This window comes from Cnephaeus nilssonii, assembly GCF_951640355.1.
Source record: "Cnephaeus nilssonii genome assembly, chromosome: 19".
NCBI lineage: Eukaryota > Metazoa > Chordata > Mammalia > Chiroptera > Vespertilionidae > Cnephaeus > Cnephaeus nilssonii.
This window is the reverse complement of record NC_137090.1, coordinates 936,216-954,604: the sequence shown is the minus strand read 5'-3', so window position 1 is coordinate 954,604 and position 18,389 is coordinate 936,216. Positions and strand designations below refer to the sequence as shown.

At 62.4% G+C, this 18,389-nt stretch overlaps 2 protein-coding genes across 2 annotated transcripts in view; one reads left to right on the top strand and one right to left on the bottom strand.

The window, feature by feature from the left end:
• LOC307115393 (uncharacterized protein) overlaps nt 1-57 on the bottom strand; it is a gene marked incomplete at its 5' end in the record, with an annotated part of 9,294 nt that extends 9,237 nt beyond the window's left edge. Inside the window, one exon of the mRNA XM_079798607.1 lies at nt 1-57. This exon is cut by the window's left edge and continues 2 nt beyond it. Coding sequence (XP_079654733.1) covers nt 1-57 — 57 coding nt within the window.
• A 17,941-nt stretch (nt 58-17,998) lies between these two features.
• BAHCC1 (BAH domain and coiled-coil containing 1) overlaps nt 17,999-18,389 on the top strand; it is a 45,937-nt gene continuing 45,546 nt past the window's right edge. Inside the window, 1 exon segment of the mRNA XM_079798606.1 lies at nt 17,999-18,256. The gene's annotated coding sequence lies outside the window, so the exon portion shown is untranslated.

Genomic DNA, 18,389 nt, shown 5'->3' with positions numbered 1-18,389 from the left:
TTGGTCCTGAATCTGCGACTTGGCTGGCAGGACGGCGATTTTCGAATCAGGCTGCATCCTCACGGCCCGTCCGGAGCCGGCGCTGGCCGCGCGGGGTGCGCAGGAGGTGAGGACGGGCTGTGCGTGGAGAAACAGAGCGAGGTGAGGGCGGGTCCCTTGTTCCGTGTGGGAGGGAGGCTTGGCTACAAAGTTTGCAAATGTGTCAGTGGTGATGGCTGCACCGCATTGGGGATGCTCTTTTCTAAAATATATTTTTATTGATTTCAGAAGAAGGGAGAGGAAGAGAAACATTGATGTGAAATCAGAACATCCATCAGCTTCCTCCTGCCTCCCCCCCCCCCCCCCGCCCGCCCCGGGGACTGAACCCGAAACCTGGCCCTATGGTCCCCGACCGCAACCGCGTGGTGCATGGACGCCGCCCAACCAGCTCAGCTGCCCGGCCAGGGCGTGAGCGCCCTTCATTGTACCCTTAAAAGTCGTCAAAATGGCCCTGGCCGTTGTGGCTCAATGTCAGAGCGCCGGCCCTGGGACCGAAGGGTCTCGGGTTCAACTCCCAGTCAAGGGCTCATCCCTGGGTTGCAGGTTTGACCCCTGGCCCTGTTGGGGCGCCTGCAGGAGGCAGCCAATTGATGTGCCTCTCTCACATCGATGTCTCTCTCTCTCTCTCTCTCTCTCTTCCCTTCCCCCTCCCTCACACTTTCTCTAAAAATCAACGGGAGGGAAGAAATACCCTGGGTGAGGATTAACCCAAAAACATCAAGGAAAACACAGGTTTGAGCACGTCATCCAACAGATCTACGCAACGGAACGTGGCGATCAGCGCGCAGAGACCGCGGTTTGCACCACGGGTGGAGCGGGCACAGGGCCACCAAGGAAATGGAGTCAGTTCTCACGCAGAAACCGCCCGTCCCCTTCCTCTGGCGCGACGGGATCGCTCAGCGGTGAAGGGAAGGAGCCGGCGTAAATGCATCCCCGCGGTCCCGGGACAGCCTGCCCGTGACTCCCGCTGAAGGAGGAAATCCAAATAGGAATCGCAAACTATTTATAAACGAGGAAACAATGGGAACGCAGTCCCACAGCCCCCGACGCCCCGAGGAGAGGCGGGCACTGTGACCCCTCAAGAACAGTTACTGGACAACAAGAAAGCTTGGACGGAAACAACCGGAGGTTTTAACCGGAGACATTCCACAGAACAGCCAGGAAACCCCAGCCCCTGGGTTAGGGTTCCTCATCCGCGTTGACGAAGACGGCGGGAAAATCTCCACAGGCCGAGGGTGTTTTCCTTGGATTTCTAGAGTGGAAGGGAGCCGGAGAGACAGAGAGAAACATCGTCAGGAATCGGGGCCGCCAGTGCTTTTGTTTCTTCTGTTTTGGGTTCCCAGGCGGGAGGCCTCCCTCCTTGACATGTTGGTCAAACCTGCCGGCTGACCATCGGGGCCCGTGATGATATAGATATAGATAGATATAGATATACATGATATAGATATAGATGATATAGATAGATATAGATATAGATGATATAGATATAGATATAGATATTTTTTAATCCTCACCCAAGCATTTTTTTTTTCATTGATTTTCAGAGAGGGAAAGACAGAGAGAAACACATTGATTGGTTGCCTCCTGCAGAACCCTGACCAGGGCGGGGCCGGGGAGGAGCCTGCAACCTAGGTACATGCCCTTCGCTGAAATCGAACCCGGACCCTTGGGTCCACAGGCCATCGCTCTAGTCACTGAGCCAAACCAGCGAGGGCTGGTGACATCCTCAGGGGTAGATTCCTGACCCCTTCCCGCCTTCCGAGGGTTACTTCTACTTCTTCTGGAGTCAAGTTTAGTGTTCGCTTTTTTTCTAGAGAATCATCTAGGTTTCCTTTTATTTAGTTGGTGCGAAGGTGTAGTTAGCATCCTCGTGTGTTGTTTTGTTTTTTAATATCTCTTTTTCTTTATTGATGTCAGAGAGGAAGGGAGAGAGAGAGAGAAACATCAATGATGAGAGAGAATCATGGATCGGCTGCCTCCTGCTCGCCCCACACTGGGGATCCAGCCCACAACCTGGGCCTGTGCCCTGACCAGGAATCAAACCGTGGCCTCCTGGTTCATAGGTCGATGCTCAACCCCTGAGCCACACTGGCCAGGCCCAAGGGCTTTTCTGAAAGAGCCAAACCAGTCGTGGAGCCCAGCCCTGGTCCCGGGGGCGGGGACACAGACCTCCCCCTAACGGGCAGAGGAGCCGACCATTGTGGACATGATTTCCCCCCAAACCACCGCAGTCCGTCCCTCGGCTCAGGGCCCAGGCTCGAGGGAGCTGGAGTCTGGCTGCCGAGACGTGTGTCCCATTCGGAACAGTCCCAGGACGCTGGCCGAGGATCCGGGTTCCCGGCCAGGAAATCGGGTTTCTCAACTGGGGGTGGGGTCCAGGAGCTCCCACAAATGGCTCCCTGAGTAATTCTGATGCAGGTTCCCTAGGGAACCCCACTTTGAGGGACATCTCAAGTGTCTCAGTGAGGACTTTTTTTTGGTTACGCTTTTTATTTTGAAATAATTACAGATCCACATGGAGCTGCTGGGGAAAACATCCACACACACACAAAGTCCCACAGACCCTTTGCCCAGTTCCCGCCCATGGGAACGGCTTGCAAAAGTCTGCCACAATGTCACAACCAGCGTTCCGCACCGCTGGCCACAGGATCCAGAACGTTCCTCACCAAGGCCTCTCACCCGGCTCTCCACAGCCACAGCCTGTCCCCGGCCCGCCTTGGCCCGGCCACCCCATTCTGTTCTCCACGTGTCTAGCTCTGCCATTTCCAGACGCTGTGGCCTCCGGGATGGGCCTTCTCCCCTGGGGGGCGGGCCGGGGTGGGGGACACACCCAGGCTGCTGTGCGTAGCAACAGCGACTTCTCTCTCTCTCTTTAAACATATATATATCTTATACATATATTTTATTGATTTTTTACAGAGAGGAAGGGAGAGGGATACAGAGCCAGAAACATCAATGATGAGAGAGAAACATCCATCAGCTGCCTCCTGCACACCCACCACTGGGGATGTGCCCGCAACCCAGGTACATGCTCTTGACCGGAATCGAACCTGGGACCCTTCAGTCCTCAGGCCGACGCTCTATCCACTGAGCCACACCGGTGAGGGCATCTTTAAATATATTTTTATTGATTTCAGAGAGGAAGGGAGAGGGAGAGGGAGACAGCAACATCAATGATAATGATGAGAGAGAATCATGGATTGGCTGCCTCCTGCACGCCCCCTACTGGGGGTCAAGCCCGCCACCTGGGGCAGGTACCCCTGACCAGAATCGAACCCGGGATCCTTCCGTCCGCAGGCCAGTGCGCTATCCACTGAGCCACACCGGCTGGGCTGCCGTCTCTTTCTCGCTGACTGGTGTCCCCGTGCAGCGGAGGGACCCCGGTTTGCTCGGCCGTTCGCCCTGAAGGTCACCCCGTGCCCCCTGCTCTGGAAGTGGCTCCGGACACTGTGCCCGGCTCGGCGGGGGCCTGTCCTCACCTCGCCGGTGGCGCCGGGAGCACAGCCGCTCGCCGCGGTGGTTTAGGGGCGCTCCGTGTTCACAGAAACCCCCCAACTTCCCCAGGAAGCTGAGCGCCTCCTGTGCCCCAGCGACGCCTCCTGTGCCCCAGCGATGCCCGAGCGCCTTGGGGCTGCCGTCCCGCCGGCCTGGCCTGGGCATCGGCGGCGATGGCTCCGGCCGCTGGGCAGGTGTCCCCGGCCCTCACTTGCCTTTCCTGGCGAGCGCAGTGGGATCACCTTCCCGTGGCGGATCCCAGAGCCGGTGCTGGGAGCTGGGTCTTCGGTCTTTTGCCCGTTTTCTCACCCCAGGGCTCCCTTCGTCTCTGCTGGCTCTGAGAGCTCCTGACCAGCCGGCCGGCGTGGCTCAGGGGCTGAGCGTCGACCCATGAACCAGGAGGTCAGGGTTCAATTCCCGCTCAGGGCACGGGCCCGGGTTTCAGGTTCGATCCCCCGTGGGGGGCGTGCAGGAGGCAGCCGATCCATGATTCTCTCATCATGATGTTTCTCTCCCTCTCCCTTCCTCTCTGACATCAATAAACACACACATATAAAAAAACAGGTTTTTTTAAAAAAAGTTCTTTGCCTGCCCCAGCCGGTGTGGCTCAGTGGATAGAGCGTCGGCCTGCGGACTGAAGGGTCCCAGGTTCGATTCCGGTCAAGGGCATGTACCTTGGTTGCGGCACGTCCCCGGTGGGGGGTGTGCAGGAGGCAGCTGATGGATGTTTCTCTCTCATCGATGTTTCTAGCTCTCTATCCCTCTTCCTTCCTCTCTGTAAAAAATCAATAAAATATATTTAACAACAAAGAAGAGTTCTCCGCCGGCGCGGTGGCGTCTCGGTGGGACTGTGGCTGTGGACACCCTCCCGTCGGCCGCGGTCTTTGCGTCCTCCACGTGGGGGGGGGGGTGTCTTTTTCTGTGGTTGTTTTGTTCTTTTTTAACCTTTTCCTTGTGAATAACCCCCCGTTACAGAACAGCTGTCAGAACAGAGTCCCTGTCTACGGTCGCCCGGGTTCCGGGACCCACAGGCCACTCTGCCTCCTGGCTCTCGGTGTTGAGTGTGAGCTGCCGGCACGGGGCCCAGATCCCTCTGCTGAGTGTGTCCTGGACCAGGGCCACGCCGCCTGCTCGGCTGTGGCCCTTCCTGTCTCCTTCCGTCTGGCTCAGGTCTAGGAAAGCCTCAGTCCCAGCCCTGGTCCGAGCAGGTCCGTGCGGGGAGGCGGGGCATCAGGGGGCGGGGCTCGCTGGGGTCCCACAGCCAGCCACCCAGGGGCGTCGGGGCCCACGGCCCGCAGCCCACGGACCCTGAGCTGGGGCTCTCGACACCGCCATCAACTGACAAGGCGACCAGAAGGCCTCAAAGCAAGAGGTCACTCCGAGACGCCTCCCTGTGACACGCAGATCATCTGTAGGACCGTCTTTCTATTTCAGGACCATGAATTTTTAAAAATATATTTTATTGATTTTTTACAGAGAGGAAGGGAGAGGGAGAGAGAGCTAGAAACATCGACAAGAGAGAAACATTGATCAGCCTCCTCCTGCACACCTCCTACTGGGGATGTGCCCGCAACCAAGGTACATGCCCTTGACCAGAATCGAACCAGGGACCTTTCAGTCCGCAGGCCGACACTCTATCCACTGAGCCAAACCCGTTAGGGCATGACTATGAATTTTTAAAATATAATTTTATTGATTTCAGAGAGGGAGGGAGAGAGAGACATATCAGTGATGAGAGAGAATCACTGATCGGCTGCCTCCTGCCCACCCCGTACTGGGAATGGAACCTGCAACCCAGGCCTGTGCCCTTGACTGGGAATCGAATCATGACCTCCTGGTTCCTAGGTCGATGCTCAACCACTGAGCCACACAGGCTGGGCAATTATTATTTTTTTAATCCTCATTTGAGGATATTGACTGGTCACTATGAGCGCACTGACCCCCAGGGGGCAGACGCTCAATGCAGGAGCTGCAGTGACGCCCACTGGCCATTTACAGAGAAACAGCGCCGCGGACCTGGCGCCCACAAAGCAGCACTCGGCTTCCCCCAAGTGGGACACAGGCCCCGCCACCACCCTGGAGCGACAGCCCGCCAAATCGCAGCCAAGGCTGCCGAGACCCCATGGCGCAAAATGCGGCCCACAGCCCAGCCCAGCCCAGCCCAGAAACAGTCGCTGTGGGTGCTGGGTAATGATGTCACATAGCAACACCCAGCTTCCTCTCCCTAGCGACTAGCCTCCTTCCAGTTTCTTCAGCCCAGGAACACGACTTTGCTCTAGAGCCAGGTGCAAACATTTTACACTGTAAGGAAATGTCTGTGAAGCGTTTTCCCGTGCCTCATCTCATTTGATCCTCACAGAAGTCCTGGAGTAGGCAGATAGGAGACTCAGGGGAATCCTATTTTCTTTTCATTAGCCGGAAAATGGAGATTTAGGAAGCTTAGAAACTTGACCCGACTGAAAAGAAGAAATGGTGGACCTTGAAAATGACTTCAGGTTTTCTCGCTGCACAGAATATAGTCAAACACTGCTGCAGTTAAATATTCTACCCTTTGTTCTCTCTGCGTGATCTACAATAATAATCTGCTTCGTGTTGGTATTTACTGCTGTGTTGCTGACACTTACCTGAAAGAGAAGTTGGGGTGCTTGACTGGGCTGGGAAAAGCTTAGCTGCATCAGAAAGCAGGTCTAATTAAGCAGGTTCATTCTATATCTATAAAAGGCTAAGTTGACTCGAGAATGCGTGATACATAGAAAGCTCTCGATGGTGCCAATCGCACGCGTGTGTTTTGATCTGTCATGTCGATCGTGAATTTGGTTGACACTTCTCTTATAGAGAAAGGGCGAACAGCGACATTAAAACATTTCTTCCAATGAATTTCCTTTCCGTGTGCACGAATCCGTGCACTGGCCACTAGTTTCCATATAAAAAGCAGGAGTTGCCCAAGCCAGCGTGGCTGAGTGTCCACCTATGAACCAGGAGGTCACAGTCTGATTCCCGGTCAGGGCACATGTTCCATCCCCAGTGGGGGGCGGGCAGGAGGCAGCGGATCCATGATTCTCATCACTGATGTTTCTCTTTCTCTCTCTCTCTTTCCCCCGTCCTCTCTGAAATCAGTAAAAATATTTCTTTAAAAAGCTCATCCTGGGCCTGAAACGTAAATGCTGGCCCGGCCCAGCGAGCAGCCCTGTGGGCACAGGTGCCGGGCCGCTGGGGACCAGAGGCCGCACGTCTGCAGGTCCGGCGGGCGCTCCCGGGGGCCCCGCTGAGCAGAGCCTGCTCTCACACGCGGGGGCAGGGCGGCGGGAGGCTGCTCAGGTGTTAGGGGCTGTGGGCCAAGTCTGGCACCTGGAGCTCCAGAGGGGGAGGCGGAGGATGGGGAGCCGCTCAGAGAGGGGGCCTCGCACCAGGGAGACGGGGGCACTGAGGCCCAGAGAGAGCTCACACCCCTGCCAGGACGGGCACCGGGGCCGGGCTCTGCCCAGCACGGTCTGTGGGGCGGGGAGGGCGGGGCTGGAAAGGTCTGGAGGGCACCGAGTCCCTGAATGGAGCCATCTCCCAACCGGGGGCCCGGGCGGCTCGGGCGGGCGCTGCTCTCTGCGCGGCAGGCTCAGCTGGTTGATGAATTTGTCTTAACTTGAAAGGCCCTGGTTTATACGCTCACTTCCTGTTACCGTCCGGTTGCCAGCAAAACCGCAGGCAGGTTAATTGCACGTCCATCACCTGACGGGGGCGGGGGGGGCAGGTTTGAGCTGAGCCCCTCCCGCCTCGCCTCATCCCAGTCTCAGTGTGGGGGGCCGGGCCAGCACCCCCTTTCCACACCCCCCCCAACATATCCCCCCACCCTGGTGTTAGCTCCTCTGGCCACACCTGCACCCCAAGGACTCCTCTCCACACTCCCCCCCCCCCCCCCCCCCGCTGCGCGGCGGCCTGGGGCGGGGGGAGCGGGAGGAGAGGCCCCTGGAGCTTCCTGGAGTGAGAGTCAGGCTGCCTCTCCAGCTCCAGACCCACGTGAGCCACTTCCTTATGACACGCTTCTTCCTCACGCCACACGGAACATACAACACACGGTATAAACACAGAAGGGCTCGCTCACCAAAGGCAGGAACCGGAACGTGCATAACGGCTTTCCTCAGAGCCCCGAGAGGTTTAAAACATGAGTCACACCCTCAGCCTGAGGCCGGGAGGCTGGAATCACGGTTGGTCTGTCTGTCCGCAGGGCTGGCTCCGCCTGGAGGCTCGGAGGGGGACTGCCGTCTCGGATTCTCTCCCGGTTCCCTTGGCTTGTGGCCACGTCACTCCGGCCTGTCTCCGCCAGCACAGGGCCTCCCCGTGTGCCTGTCTGACCTCCTGGGCATGTCCCCGACTCAGAATCCAACCAGCCACCTCCTGGTGCCTGGGCTGACGCTCCACCACGGAGCCACGCCGCCAGCCGGGCACGGGGAATCTGAGAAATACAGAGAAGTATGGAGACGAGAAAAGTACCCAGGAGCGCTTCCGGACAGGCCTGGGCTGGGCCAGAGCCCCTGCCGCAGGGGCTCAGGGTCCCCAATGTCCTCCTGGCTGCCCCTCATCACCCCACCTTCACCGAGAGGGAGCACCGCCCACCCACAGGGAGGGCCCCACTTCTGCTTTGGAGGCCAGACCCACTGCGCAGCCCCCCCCCTCAGGCCGGCAAATAAACCTCCCGACCCCCCACCGCCCTCCTCCCTCCGGCTCCAGGAAGCCCCGCCTGACCGCCCACCCCACGTCCTCTGGGTCTGGAGGCTCTTCCCCCGCAGTGGCACCTGCTGGGTCTCCCTTTCACCATTGGCGCTGAGACCCTGGCTGGCTGATGGGTGCCCAGTGCGGGGGGCCCCCTTCTCTGTGTGTGTGACCAAGAACTCCTCCCGGGGCATGTACAGAGGCAACTGATTGATGTTGCTCTCTCTCTCTCACTCTCACTCTCTCTCTCTAAAAATTAATACTAAAAAAAAATCCTCAAAAAGTCCGGCCGGCAATGCTCAGGGGCTGAGCGTCCACCTATGAACTGGGAGGTCATGGTCCGATCGATTCCCGGTCAGGGCACAGGCCCAGGTTTCAGGCTCGATCCCCAGTGAGGGGCGTGCAGGAGGCAGCGGGTCCATGATCCTCTCTCATCGTTGATGTTTGTATCCCTGTCTCCCTCTCCCTTCCTCTCTGACATCAATAAAGATAAAATAAAAAATAAAAAAAAGAACTCCCACCAATCAGGCGCATGCCGGAGCCAGACCGGGATGGGGCTCATCACCCTGGGCTTCCGTTCCCAGCTGGGCCTGGCGTGGCCGGATGTCCCGGTTACCTCCCCCCTGACCCCCCCTCCTGCCCGGCCGCCCTCCCACCTCCCCCAGTGGCTCAGCCATTGAAACCCGAAGAAATCCCGTTGGACAAACACTGCTTCGAACCTCGGGGTCGATACTGATGTCCCCCTTGTTCTGCACGCCCCCCAGCCCCGCGCAGAGCCCGGGAAATACTGGGTCTCCAACACCCACTCAAGGGTTAACCGAGGCCTAAACGCAGCCGCCACTCCGTTGGGAAGCCCCAGGCGCTGATGCCCGGCTGGTCCCGTGGTCGCCACGGGAGTGTGGGGCAGACAAAGCCGTGTTCATCCGGCCCTGGGGTCGCTGATAGCAGCACAAGGACCCCATTCTCCGCCGTCCCCAGCTGCGTCCCCCCCCCAGGAGCCTGCCCCCGGGGGGCCCGGAGGGCGCGGGCTCAGCTGCTGGGCCTCCCGGAGCCGGTTCTGCCTGAGCGGTGCCGACAGCTGCAGTCAGCCAGCTCGGCACGCCGAGGCGGGAAGCCGCCTGCATCCCTACCACTGACTTCTGAGCCTAAAGGGGGGGGGTTCGCATGCAGCCCCTGACGGTACTCTTGTTGGTTTCAGCCCAACGGACCGTTTGGGGCCTGGCTTTCAGACCCTGCGGCCCCGGAGCCGCCTCCCAGCTGCAGGGCGGTGGCCTGCCTGGCTCAGCCTTCATCAGGGGCTCCCACCTCAGGCTGGGCCCAGGGCCCAGGGCCCAGGGCGGCTTCCCCGGGATCACAGCCCCTGGGGGGTCCTCTGTGGGTGTTGGGGCCCCGAGGCCCACACGCTTCTGCTCTTGGGGAAGCCCGGCCACAGCCTGCCCCCTCCATGAGCGCTGGGGCTCCCCAGGACCCAAAGGCCAGCCACCCCATGGCCGGGTTCACAGCGGAACCTGGGCCCAGGTCCCCAGCCCCTCCGTGAGAAGGCAGGCGCGCTGTCTCTGTCTCAGTCCGTTTGCTCGTCCCTAAAATGGGCAGGGCCATCCTGACCCCAGGCTGCCCAGAGGCCTCGGGGAGTGTGGGCTCCTGGAGCCAGGAGGACGGTGAGGGTGTTCTCCCGTGAGCACCTGGGCCCCCCTCCTTCACGTTCTCGCTCAGAAGCACCCTCTCTCCCCCACTTGTTGAGAGCCGGCTCCCAGGCCCCGGCCACCCCAGCGCTACCCTGTGTCTGGCCCGGGGGCTCAGGGAGCGGGGCGGGCAGGGCAGACGGCGGCCGGGGAATTCAGTCCCAGGGGTGGAGGAGGGGGCGGGGGAGTGCGCTCTGCGCCCGGGTCTGGCCGCTGCCCTTGCGCCCCCGGGAATGACCTTCCAGCGGCCGGACAAAGGCCGGCAGGGCGGGCGGCGCCTTTAAGGATGCGGCGCGGCGGGGTCGGTGCCAGGAGGCGCCAAGCGCGCCCCGGGGGAGCCCCGCACGGGCCGAGGAGAGCGGCGCTCGCGGCCACCCCGGCCCGCCGCGTGCTCCCCGGCTCGCTCCCACTTGCTGGGAGTGGGGGCTGGGCCAGGTCCTCCCCTGCGCTCCCCACGCGGTGGGGTCGGGGACTCTGCGCCGATGGAGACCCCGGAGTTGGGGAGTCGAGCGAGGCCCTCCGAGAGGGGGGGGCTGGGTGCGTAGCTCCGGGCCCCGCAGGGCCAGCCAGGGAGCGCGGAGAGAGCCTCGCTTCTGCCCGGAATGCGGCGGGGAGTTGGCGGGTCGCAGAGGGTGGGACCCGGGCGAGGGTCGCGGTCCCTCCCCAGCCCGCGGCCGGGAGCCCGAATCCGGGAGGAAGCATCCGGCGCGGGGCTCGGAGCGCACAGCTCGCGGCGACCACACCTCTCCGTGCCCCGGCCGCTCCGGCCCGGGCCGCCCGCAGACGCGCGGGGCCGGCGTGGAGCGGAGATGCGAGTTCGCTCCTCTCCCATCAATTTTCTGTTTAATGTCACCGGGCCCCGTGGTGGAGAGGGAAGCGCGTCACCCAGGCCATAAATTTGCGATTATGGCGCCTCCGGCCGCCTCCCTGTTCTAGGGCGCGGGGCGGACCGGCGCGGGTCGGGCGGCCGCCGGGGAACCCCGCCGCCGGGACGGAGGGAGCCGCCGCGGAGCCGCCCCGGTAGGTGCTGCGCGCGCTTCTCCCGACGCGGGTTTGGGGGCGCGCCCGCCGCCCACCGTGCGGTTCCGTTTCCCAAAGGCTTTTGTTTCTGGCTGGGACGCAGGGGCTCTGATTCCCCGCTCCCCGCCCTGGAGGCTGTCTGCCTGGCGAATGCCTGCTTTAAAAATACAAATCAGACCCCATAGTCCGTTCTGGAGAAAGGAGCGCCCCTGCTCTTGGGGAAGGGGCGGGGGATGGGGCAGGCAGCGGCGAGCTGGGCCGGCGTTTGCATGTGGAAAGGGACCCGGCCCAGGGCCGGCCAGTGAGCCCGGCCCAGTGGACCGAGCTGCAGGAGGTCCTGGGCACGTGTCCTGGGAGCTGGGCCGTCCTGCTGGGACCGTTGGAAGAGGGAGTTTTCTAGGGGTGTCTGTGGGACACTTCCCTGGACCCCCACCCCACTCCTTAGGGGATTAAGGCTGCAGCCTTACTGCTGGGTGGCGGGTGGAGGTGGGACATGCATGTCTGCAGGTCAGAAAGAAAGGACCCACTGAATGATTGTTAATTAGACCATCGACTGTCCTATTAACAAAGGACGTGGGCCAGGCCCCTGGGTGGAGGGCTCCGCTGCTCTGTGGGCGTTGTGATGGGAATCCTTGGAGCCTCCACGTGCCGCAGGGAACCAGGCCTCGGACTCACCGCCACCGCCACCCGAACAGGAGGGAGGTGAGCCAGCCGGTCCGGAGCCCGCCAGCCAGGGGTGCGGCCTGGCTCTCTGCAGGCGGCTGGGTGGCTGTCACAGGAGGAAAGTTCTAGGGGCTGCCGGAGCTGGTGGTGGGGAGAGGCCTGGGAGGTGGGGGGGGGGGGGAGCTGGGCCAGCAACTCCCCAGGCAGGAGGGGAGGCCAGGTGTGTGCCCCCAGGCCTCCTGCTTTGTGTCAGGAGCGCGTCTGCCTGGGCAGCGCCCTGCCCTCTGGGGCCCTCTGCTGGGGCCGCGGCGGGAGGGGCAGCGGCAGCTGGGGCTTGTCCGAGCCTGGGAACCCGAGGAAACCGGGGAAGCAGCCGCCAGGTTCCTGCCCCGGGGCGGGGCAAGGGCAGGTGCAGCCCCCCTGCACCTCCGGTGGCTGAGCTCTGTGCCTGGTGCTCAGGGGACCCTGCTGGGCCTGTGGTGGTGATGGGGGTGCCTGCCAGGCCCCAGTCCTGTCCCTCAGCGTCTCCTGGACCGGCTGGGTTTCCTTGGAGGAGGGCCTGCCCTCCAGCCTTCACCCTCTCCCCTGCCCCCTCCGTGTGAGAGCAGGCCCCGGCCGCCTGGCCCCCCAGAGGCCTCGTCCGGACGCACCCTGACAGTGACACGTGTAAACACACCCAAACACGGCCCCGGAGCGGCCCGGCTGCTTACTCGGCACTTTCCCGGCGGCTGGTGCCCTTGGGGAGGACGGAGCCAGGCTCAGGGGGGGGGCGGTGCCTGGAGGCCCCCAGCGACCATCCCCTCCTGAGGCTCCACTAGAGCTTCTGTCGCCAAGCGGGGCCGTTCCAGCCACTGAGCCACCTGCCCCGTCCCTACAGGCGGGCTCTGGGTCCCTCCTCAGGGGCAGGACGACAAGGCCCAGTGTGGGGTTGCCCTCAGCCAGGAGAACCATGGGGAACCCCCCCCCCCCCCGTGTCTGCCTTAGAGGGTGCCATAGCTCCCCAGAGAGCAGGCTTCCTTGCCTCCTCCTCCTCCACCCAGACTGGGCAGGCCACCCCCCCCCATTCCTTCCCAGACGTCCCTGGGGGTCCCCGGCCTTCCTCCTGCCAAGATGGGATGAGGGCCTGGAGGCTTCCCTCGCCCCTGGGGGTCCGGGCACCTCCCCACCACCATGTCCCTCTAACAACAATAACAAGCACACGCCGCTAATCAAGATGAGGGAGAAGCCTGGCCAGGGACACTCCCGCCCGTTTATGAAAATCTCGTCGATCGAACCCAAACGGGCCTCCGGTCTGGTAACCTCACACAGCCGGCACCTGAATGGTCCTTCCCCTGTGAGCAGCCGCCGTACATTTAGCCTCCAATTACCGCTCTGTGTTTAACAGGCACCTTCGCCGGGCCGTGGGGGCGGGGCGGCCTCCTGACCTGGTTGGACAAACCAGCAACCACGGAACTGAAGCCCCTTCGAGGGCGGGGGCGGAACTCTGTTCCTCTGACTTCAAAGTGTCCCTCCCCCAGCGGGTCTGGTTGCCTTTTAAAACTTACAGCCACATCCCCACGTCTCCGGCGCACCCCCCCCCCAGGCCTGCAGCGGGGAGCAGCTGCGCCCCGGCCTCAGGCCCCGCGTTCAGGCCTGAGCCCGGCCTCGGAGGACGGATCCAGCCCGGTGCCCAGGGCCCGGCCACGCTGTGGAGAGGCGGCCTGGCCCGGCTCCTCACCAAGCTGCTTCCTCTGAGGGCGGCTTCCTCCCATCCTGGGCCTGGAGCGGCCACCCCGCCCGGCCACCTGAGCCCTAATGGTGAAGGGGCCGGGCCTGGAGGCTGGTTTGGGGGGAGGGGCGCCCCCTGCCCCTCAGGATGGGGTCTGGGAGGTGTCACCGTCCTCTCCCCTCCAAAACAGGCCTCCTCCCAGCAAAGCTCAAGCCCCCAAGACAGAGGTGTGGTGGAGAGAAGGCCACCCGCCAGGCTAGCCAGGTCCCAGGCAGCACCTGGGGGGGGGGGCTGGGACTGGCGATTCTGACCTCCCCCCCCAACCCAGCTCCTGGGGGCACCAGCGAAAGCCCAGATGAAAGAAGCCACCCCCACATCGGGGGCAGAAGACCTCATTCAGAGTGGGGGGAGGGGCCGCCTGCCTCCTGGAGGCTGCAGTGGGGCTGAGGCTGGCCTCTGGTGCTTCTGGCATTTGGCTCCTTTTTCCCACCTCCTTACTGAGAGGAGGGTGCCAGCGCCCAACTCCTGTGCTGCCCGCCCTCGGGGACCCGGCGGACACTGGGCAGCCACATGCCTGGTGGGTGGGGGTTGAGGGCGGGTGGGGGTGCTGTGAACCCTCCAGCCCCTCCTGGGCCTCAGGCCGCCCTTTCCCGCCCTACACGTTCCCTACCCGCTGGGCAGGTGCACCCCAAGGTGCAGAGCCTCAGCCAGCCCGCACCTGGCCTGGCCTCTGGGTCTCGTCCCCGAGCTCTGGTGGGAGGAATTAAGAGTCCATTTTTTGTCAAGAAATTGTTTCTCATTTGCCCGTTGACTAATGGCCCAGGGAACAATGGGAGACCGCAGCACGATGGCCTGGGCCCAGCCCCGGCTGCTCGCGGCCCAAGCGGGTGTGTGGTTGGAGCGGTGACTAATTCACGGTTTTATGTAACCGCCTGACACCCCCCTCCTCGTGTTCAAACTGATTATTTCAGGGGTTCAGGGGGCAGGAGCAGAGGCACCTCGATCTGCCGCCACGCTCAGGGCACAGGGTGTGGGCTCCAGGGCTGGGGGCTCCAGGGCTGGGGAGAGGTCAGGGGGGACAAGGGCCCACGGCTGTGCACGGAAAGGCAGGTTCTCTGGAGAGCTGGTGCGTGGCTGGAAGGGTGTGCATGTATGTGTTGTGCACGTGTTTATGCATGTGCACTCACACATGAGACTGCACACGAGTTCATGCGTGTGCATGAGTGCTGTGTGCGTGCCCGGGTGTCAGGGCACGGCTGGCTGCACGGGGCCTCCGTTGTCTTCTCCTCAGGCCAGGGGTGGGGTGCGCGGGGCCGTGGGGTGGAAGAGCGCCCTGGCTGCACCCCAGGCCGGCCCGAGGGGAGCCCATTCTTGTGTGCGACTCCGGGCGCCGGGCGACGGGCTTGCAGAGCCCGGACAGCCCGCGCCTGTCTCCTCGGCCTCTCCCTTCCCCGTGGGAGGAGAGCCTGCCGATCCCACACCGTGTTTCTCAGAAATTGGAAACATTTGTCCGCGCAGGACAGCAGGGAGAGTGAAAGGGGAGAGCCGGAGGGCGGGCGGCGTGCTCAGCCAGACGTGCCCGGCCGGCCGCCTGCTTCCCGTCTTCGAGGGGAACACGGGAGCTTATTTTGGTACCACGGGAGCCGCGGAGCGCCGCCCGCCTGGGCAGCTGCCAGCCCCTGCCGCATCCAGCAGGCCCGTCTGCAGCTATTGCTGTAACAACTGTTTTGAAACAGCACTTAAAAAAAAAAAAAGCCCACGAGCTCTGCTGTAAGTGACGCTGGGGGGAGAAGGGAGAGGAGGCCGCAGGCAGGCAGGGAGCGGTGGCCTGGCCCAGGCCCACGCACCCCAGGCCCCAGGCCCACCCCTCGCAGCAGCTTCTCTCTGCGGCCAGGCAGGAGGTCAGAGGCAGGGCCCAGGGTTTCTGGGAGCCAGTTCTCACCCCTAAATCAGGAATCAGGTGCCGGATGCAAGCAGCAGAGCTGGTGGGGGGGCAGGACGGCCCTGACCCCTGAGGGCCTCTGCTGCCCCCTCTCCGGAGGCGGCTGGGGTGGGGCATCAGCCAGGCTCCAGGACCCTCAGGCAACCTTCTACCGAAGGGGGGGGTTGTTGGGGCAGGATTTGGGGTCCTGGGGTGGGGCTTACCAGATCGGGGCCACCCCCACACACTGGTGTAGAGTGGGGGCTGGACCCCCGCCCCTCCCCCACCGGGAGGGCGAGGCTGGAGCCCCCAGCCCCGGGCCGGGCCTGCCAGGTCGCTGCGGGTGGCGCTGGGTCGCGGGGAGCACCTGCAGGACCCCGCAGGTCCTGGGGTGTTCTCTCTCTGGGGGGCAGGACGTGTCTCTTTTCTTATATTTAAAAAAATTCCAAATGGAACTTGGAAACAAAAAGTACGGTTCCTCGGCCGGAAAACAAGGTCGTTGGAGAACTCGCTTCCAAAGAAGAGTAGGAAGCGGCGTCAACGAGAGGCACCCTGCGGGGCCGGGCCTCCGGGGGCTGCGGGAAGCTGGCGGGGCCCGGGGAGCGCGGACCGGGCGGCCTCGCCGCCGTGCCAGGCCCCGGAGCCGGGAGGCAGCGGGAGGCCGCGGCGTGCGGGCGCGATTTCTCCGGAGCCGGGCCGGGCCCGGGCCGGCTGCCCTCGGGGTGCGCGGGAAGCGGGCCAGCTCCTCCGTAGCCGCGGGGTCGGGACCCGGAAGATCCCGTCTCCACACACTCCCCCGCCCGGCCGCGCGGCCACTTCAGCCTCCGCAAGTCCCGGCCGAGCCCGGCGGCCGCGCCCAGCCCGCGCCGCCCCCTCACCCCACCCCCGGCCCGGCCCGGCCCGGCCCGCAGCGCCCCGGGACCTAATTCAATCGCCGCGGGCCTAATGAATAGCCGCGCTAATCGGATCGCGGGCGCTTTATGGGTTTAGGTGCCGCCGCTCCTCCCGCGCCGCGCGCCCCGCCGGGGTCGCTCCAGAAGGCGCAGTGCTCGGGGCAGGCCCGGGGCTCCGGCCACGCGGGGGATGGTCCCCGCCGCCGGGTCGCGACGTCGCCCGAGCCGGGACTCCAGTCCGCGCTCCTGGTCCTGCGCCCGGGCCTGGGCCCGCGGAGCCCTGGCGCTTCCCTGCCAGCCCCGGGCTCTCCGGAGCCCCCACCCGCGGCCGAGCCCCCACCCCAAGTCAGAGACGCCCGCGGGCGAAGGCCGGCCCGGGCCGAGCGCCCGCTTCCCCTTTTCCTCCGGATCCTTTGATCCGAGGGCTCTCCGCGGCACCTCGGCTCCCGGGCGGACGGGGTCGGCCCGCGGGGGTCCTGGAAACGGTCCCCAGCTTATCTCCTTTCATCCAGCGGCCCGGGGCCGCCTTGAAACCGCGGAGCCAGTAATTGCTTTTTTCAGGAGGCCTTGTGCCGACTGGACAACAGCCAATCAGCGCCTTGTTTACACTCGGTGATTGACAGCCTGCTGGCGGAGTGCCAACCAATCCCCGCGATCCCGGGGGAGCGGGCGGGGGAGCCGGGATGGAAGGAGACAACAGAAGGCCCGGCTTAACCCCTTCGCGTCCCCACCGGAGTGAGCCGCGCCGCATTTCTAAGGCCTGGGCCTATGCTGGCTGGCATGTAGGTTAAATATGCTTTTTTTTTTTTGGTCCCCCAGAGGGGGAGGCAGAGATTCACACGTAGAAAGAGGAGTAAAAATAATGTGCCCATCGCCACTCAGACATCACCTTGACTCCCAAGAATAAATAGCATTTCGTTGGAGAATATTTTTATTTTTTGTGGGGTTTTTTGTTGTTGTTGTTGTTGGAGAATATTTTTAAAAGTGGTTTGCCTGTGATTACGATGAAGATAATTGTTCAGTGGGCTCTTTTTTAACTGGGGCGATAATTTAGTGAAATTTCAGGAGAGTGGCATTGAGAATACGATGCCCGGTTTTCACTCCGTGCACATGAAGGTGGACATATTTGTCTCAGTCTAGTTGCAGATGAAAAAAAGGGCAATCTTTGTCTTGGCCATAAATCCTCGATTTACATTTTGATCGGTGCTCAGTTGCAAAGTGAAGTCGAGAGAGATAAAAACGGAGAGTCCGCAGATAGATGACAGGACTCTTCCCCCTGGGGTCTGATTCCTGGGGCGCGGGGGGAGGGGGGAAAAGTAGACCGGGTGTGGAGTCCGCGCTCCCCAGGCCGCAGGGCGGCGGGTGTGTCTGAGCTCTGTCCGAGCAGGCGGAGGTCTGAGTGGTGGCAGGGCCGGGCATCCCGAGGAATCCTCCGCGCTGGGAGTTGGGGCCTACCTGTGCCTGGATCCAGCCACCTGCCAAACGGATCCCAGGTATAAAAAAAAGCATCTGCTTTAAAGGGTGTTGCTCTTTCTTCTCCTGGACTTTGTGCACCCGAAGCCAAACGTTAGACCTCCTGGGTCATAGTAACACACACACACACACACACACACACACCACAAAAACACAACCCCTCCCCCCCGCACGGACACGCGCTCCCACTCGCCCCTGCTCCCCCTCCCGCCCGCGCCACCACATTCCCATTCAGCAGCAACGATCTGCGCAGAGGGAGCTGCGCAGTCGCCCGGCTTGAATTAAGCGCCAACGGGCTCGGTAGTAGCCCTGCTGCTCCCTGATTGGCAGCTCCCTGGCCCGGCGCCAGCCTATTGGGAGGCCTGTTTACGCGGAATGAGTGGCACGAGCTCCCGGCCGCGGAGGGCCGCGCGGCCAATCAGCGCGCGGGCTGCTCGGGGCTGAGTGGCACGAGCTTATTAGTATGCAGGGCCTGTGGCCGGCCGCGCCGGGCTGCGGGGCTGAGAGCCGCTCTGGATGGGCTCGCTAGAGTCGAGGTGGAAGCGCTGCATTTACAGCGCAAGTCAGCACATTGAAAATACCAATAGGAATACAAAACAAAGTCACATTCACTGGGTTCATTGTATTGCATTCAGTTGTATCCAGGAAACAGCCTCCAGTAAGTAACTGAAATTGCTTTCATTTTTTTGGTATTTTTATTATTGTTTTATTTTTATTTTTTATTTTGGCTTTGGGGATTTACATTTTTAAGCAAGAGAGAATCAGGGTTGTGATGTTAAGAAATATATATC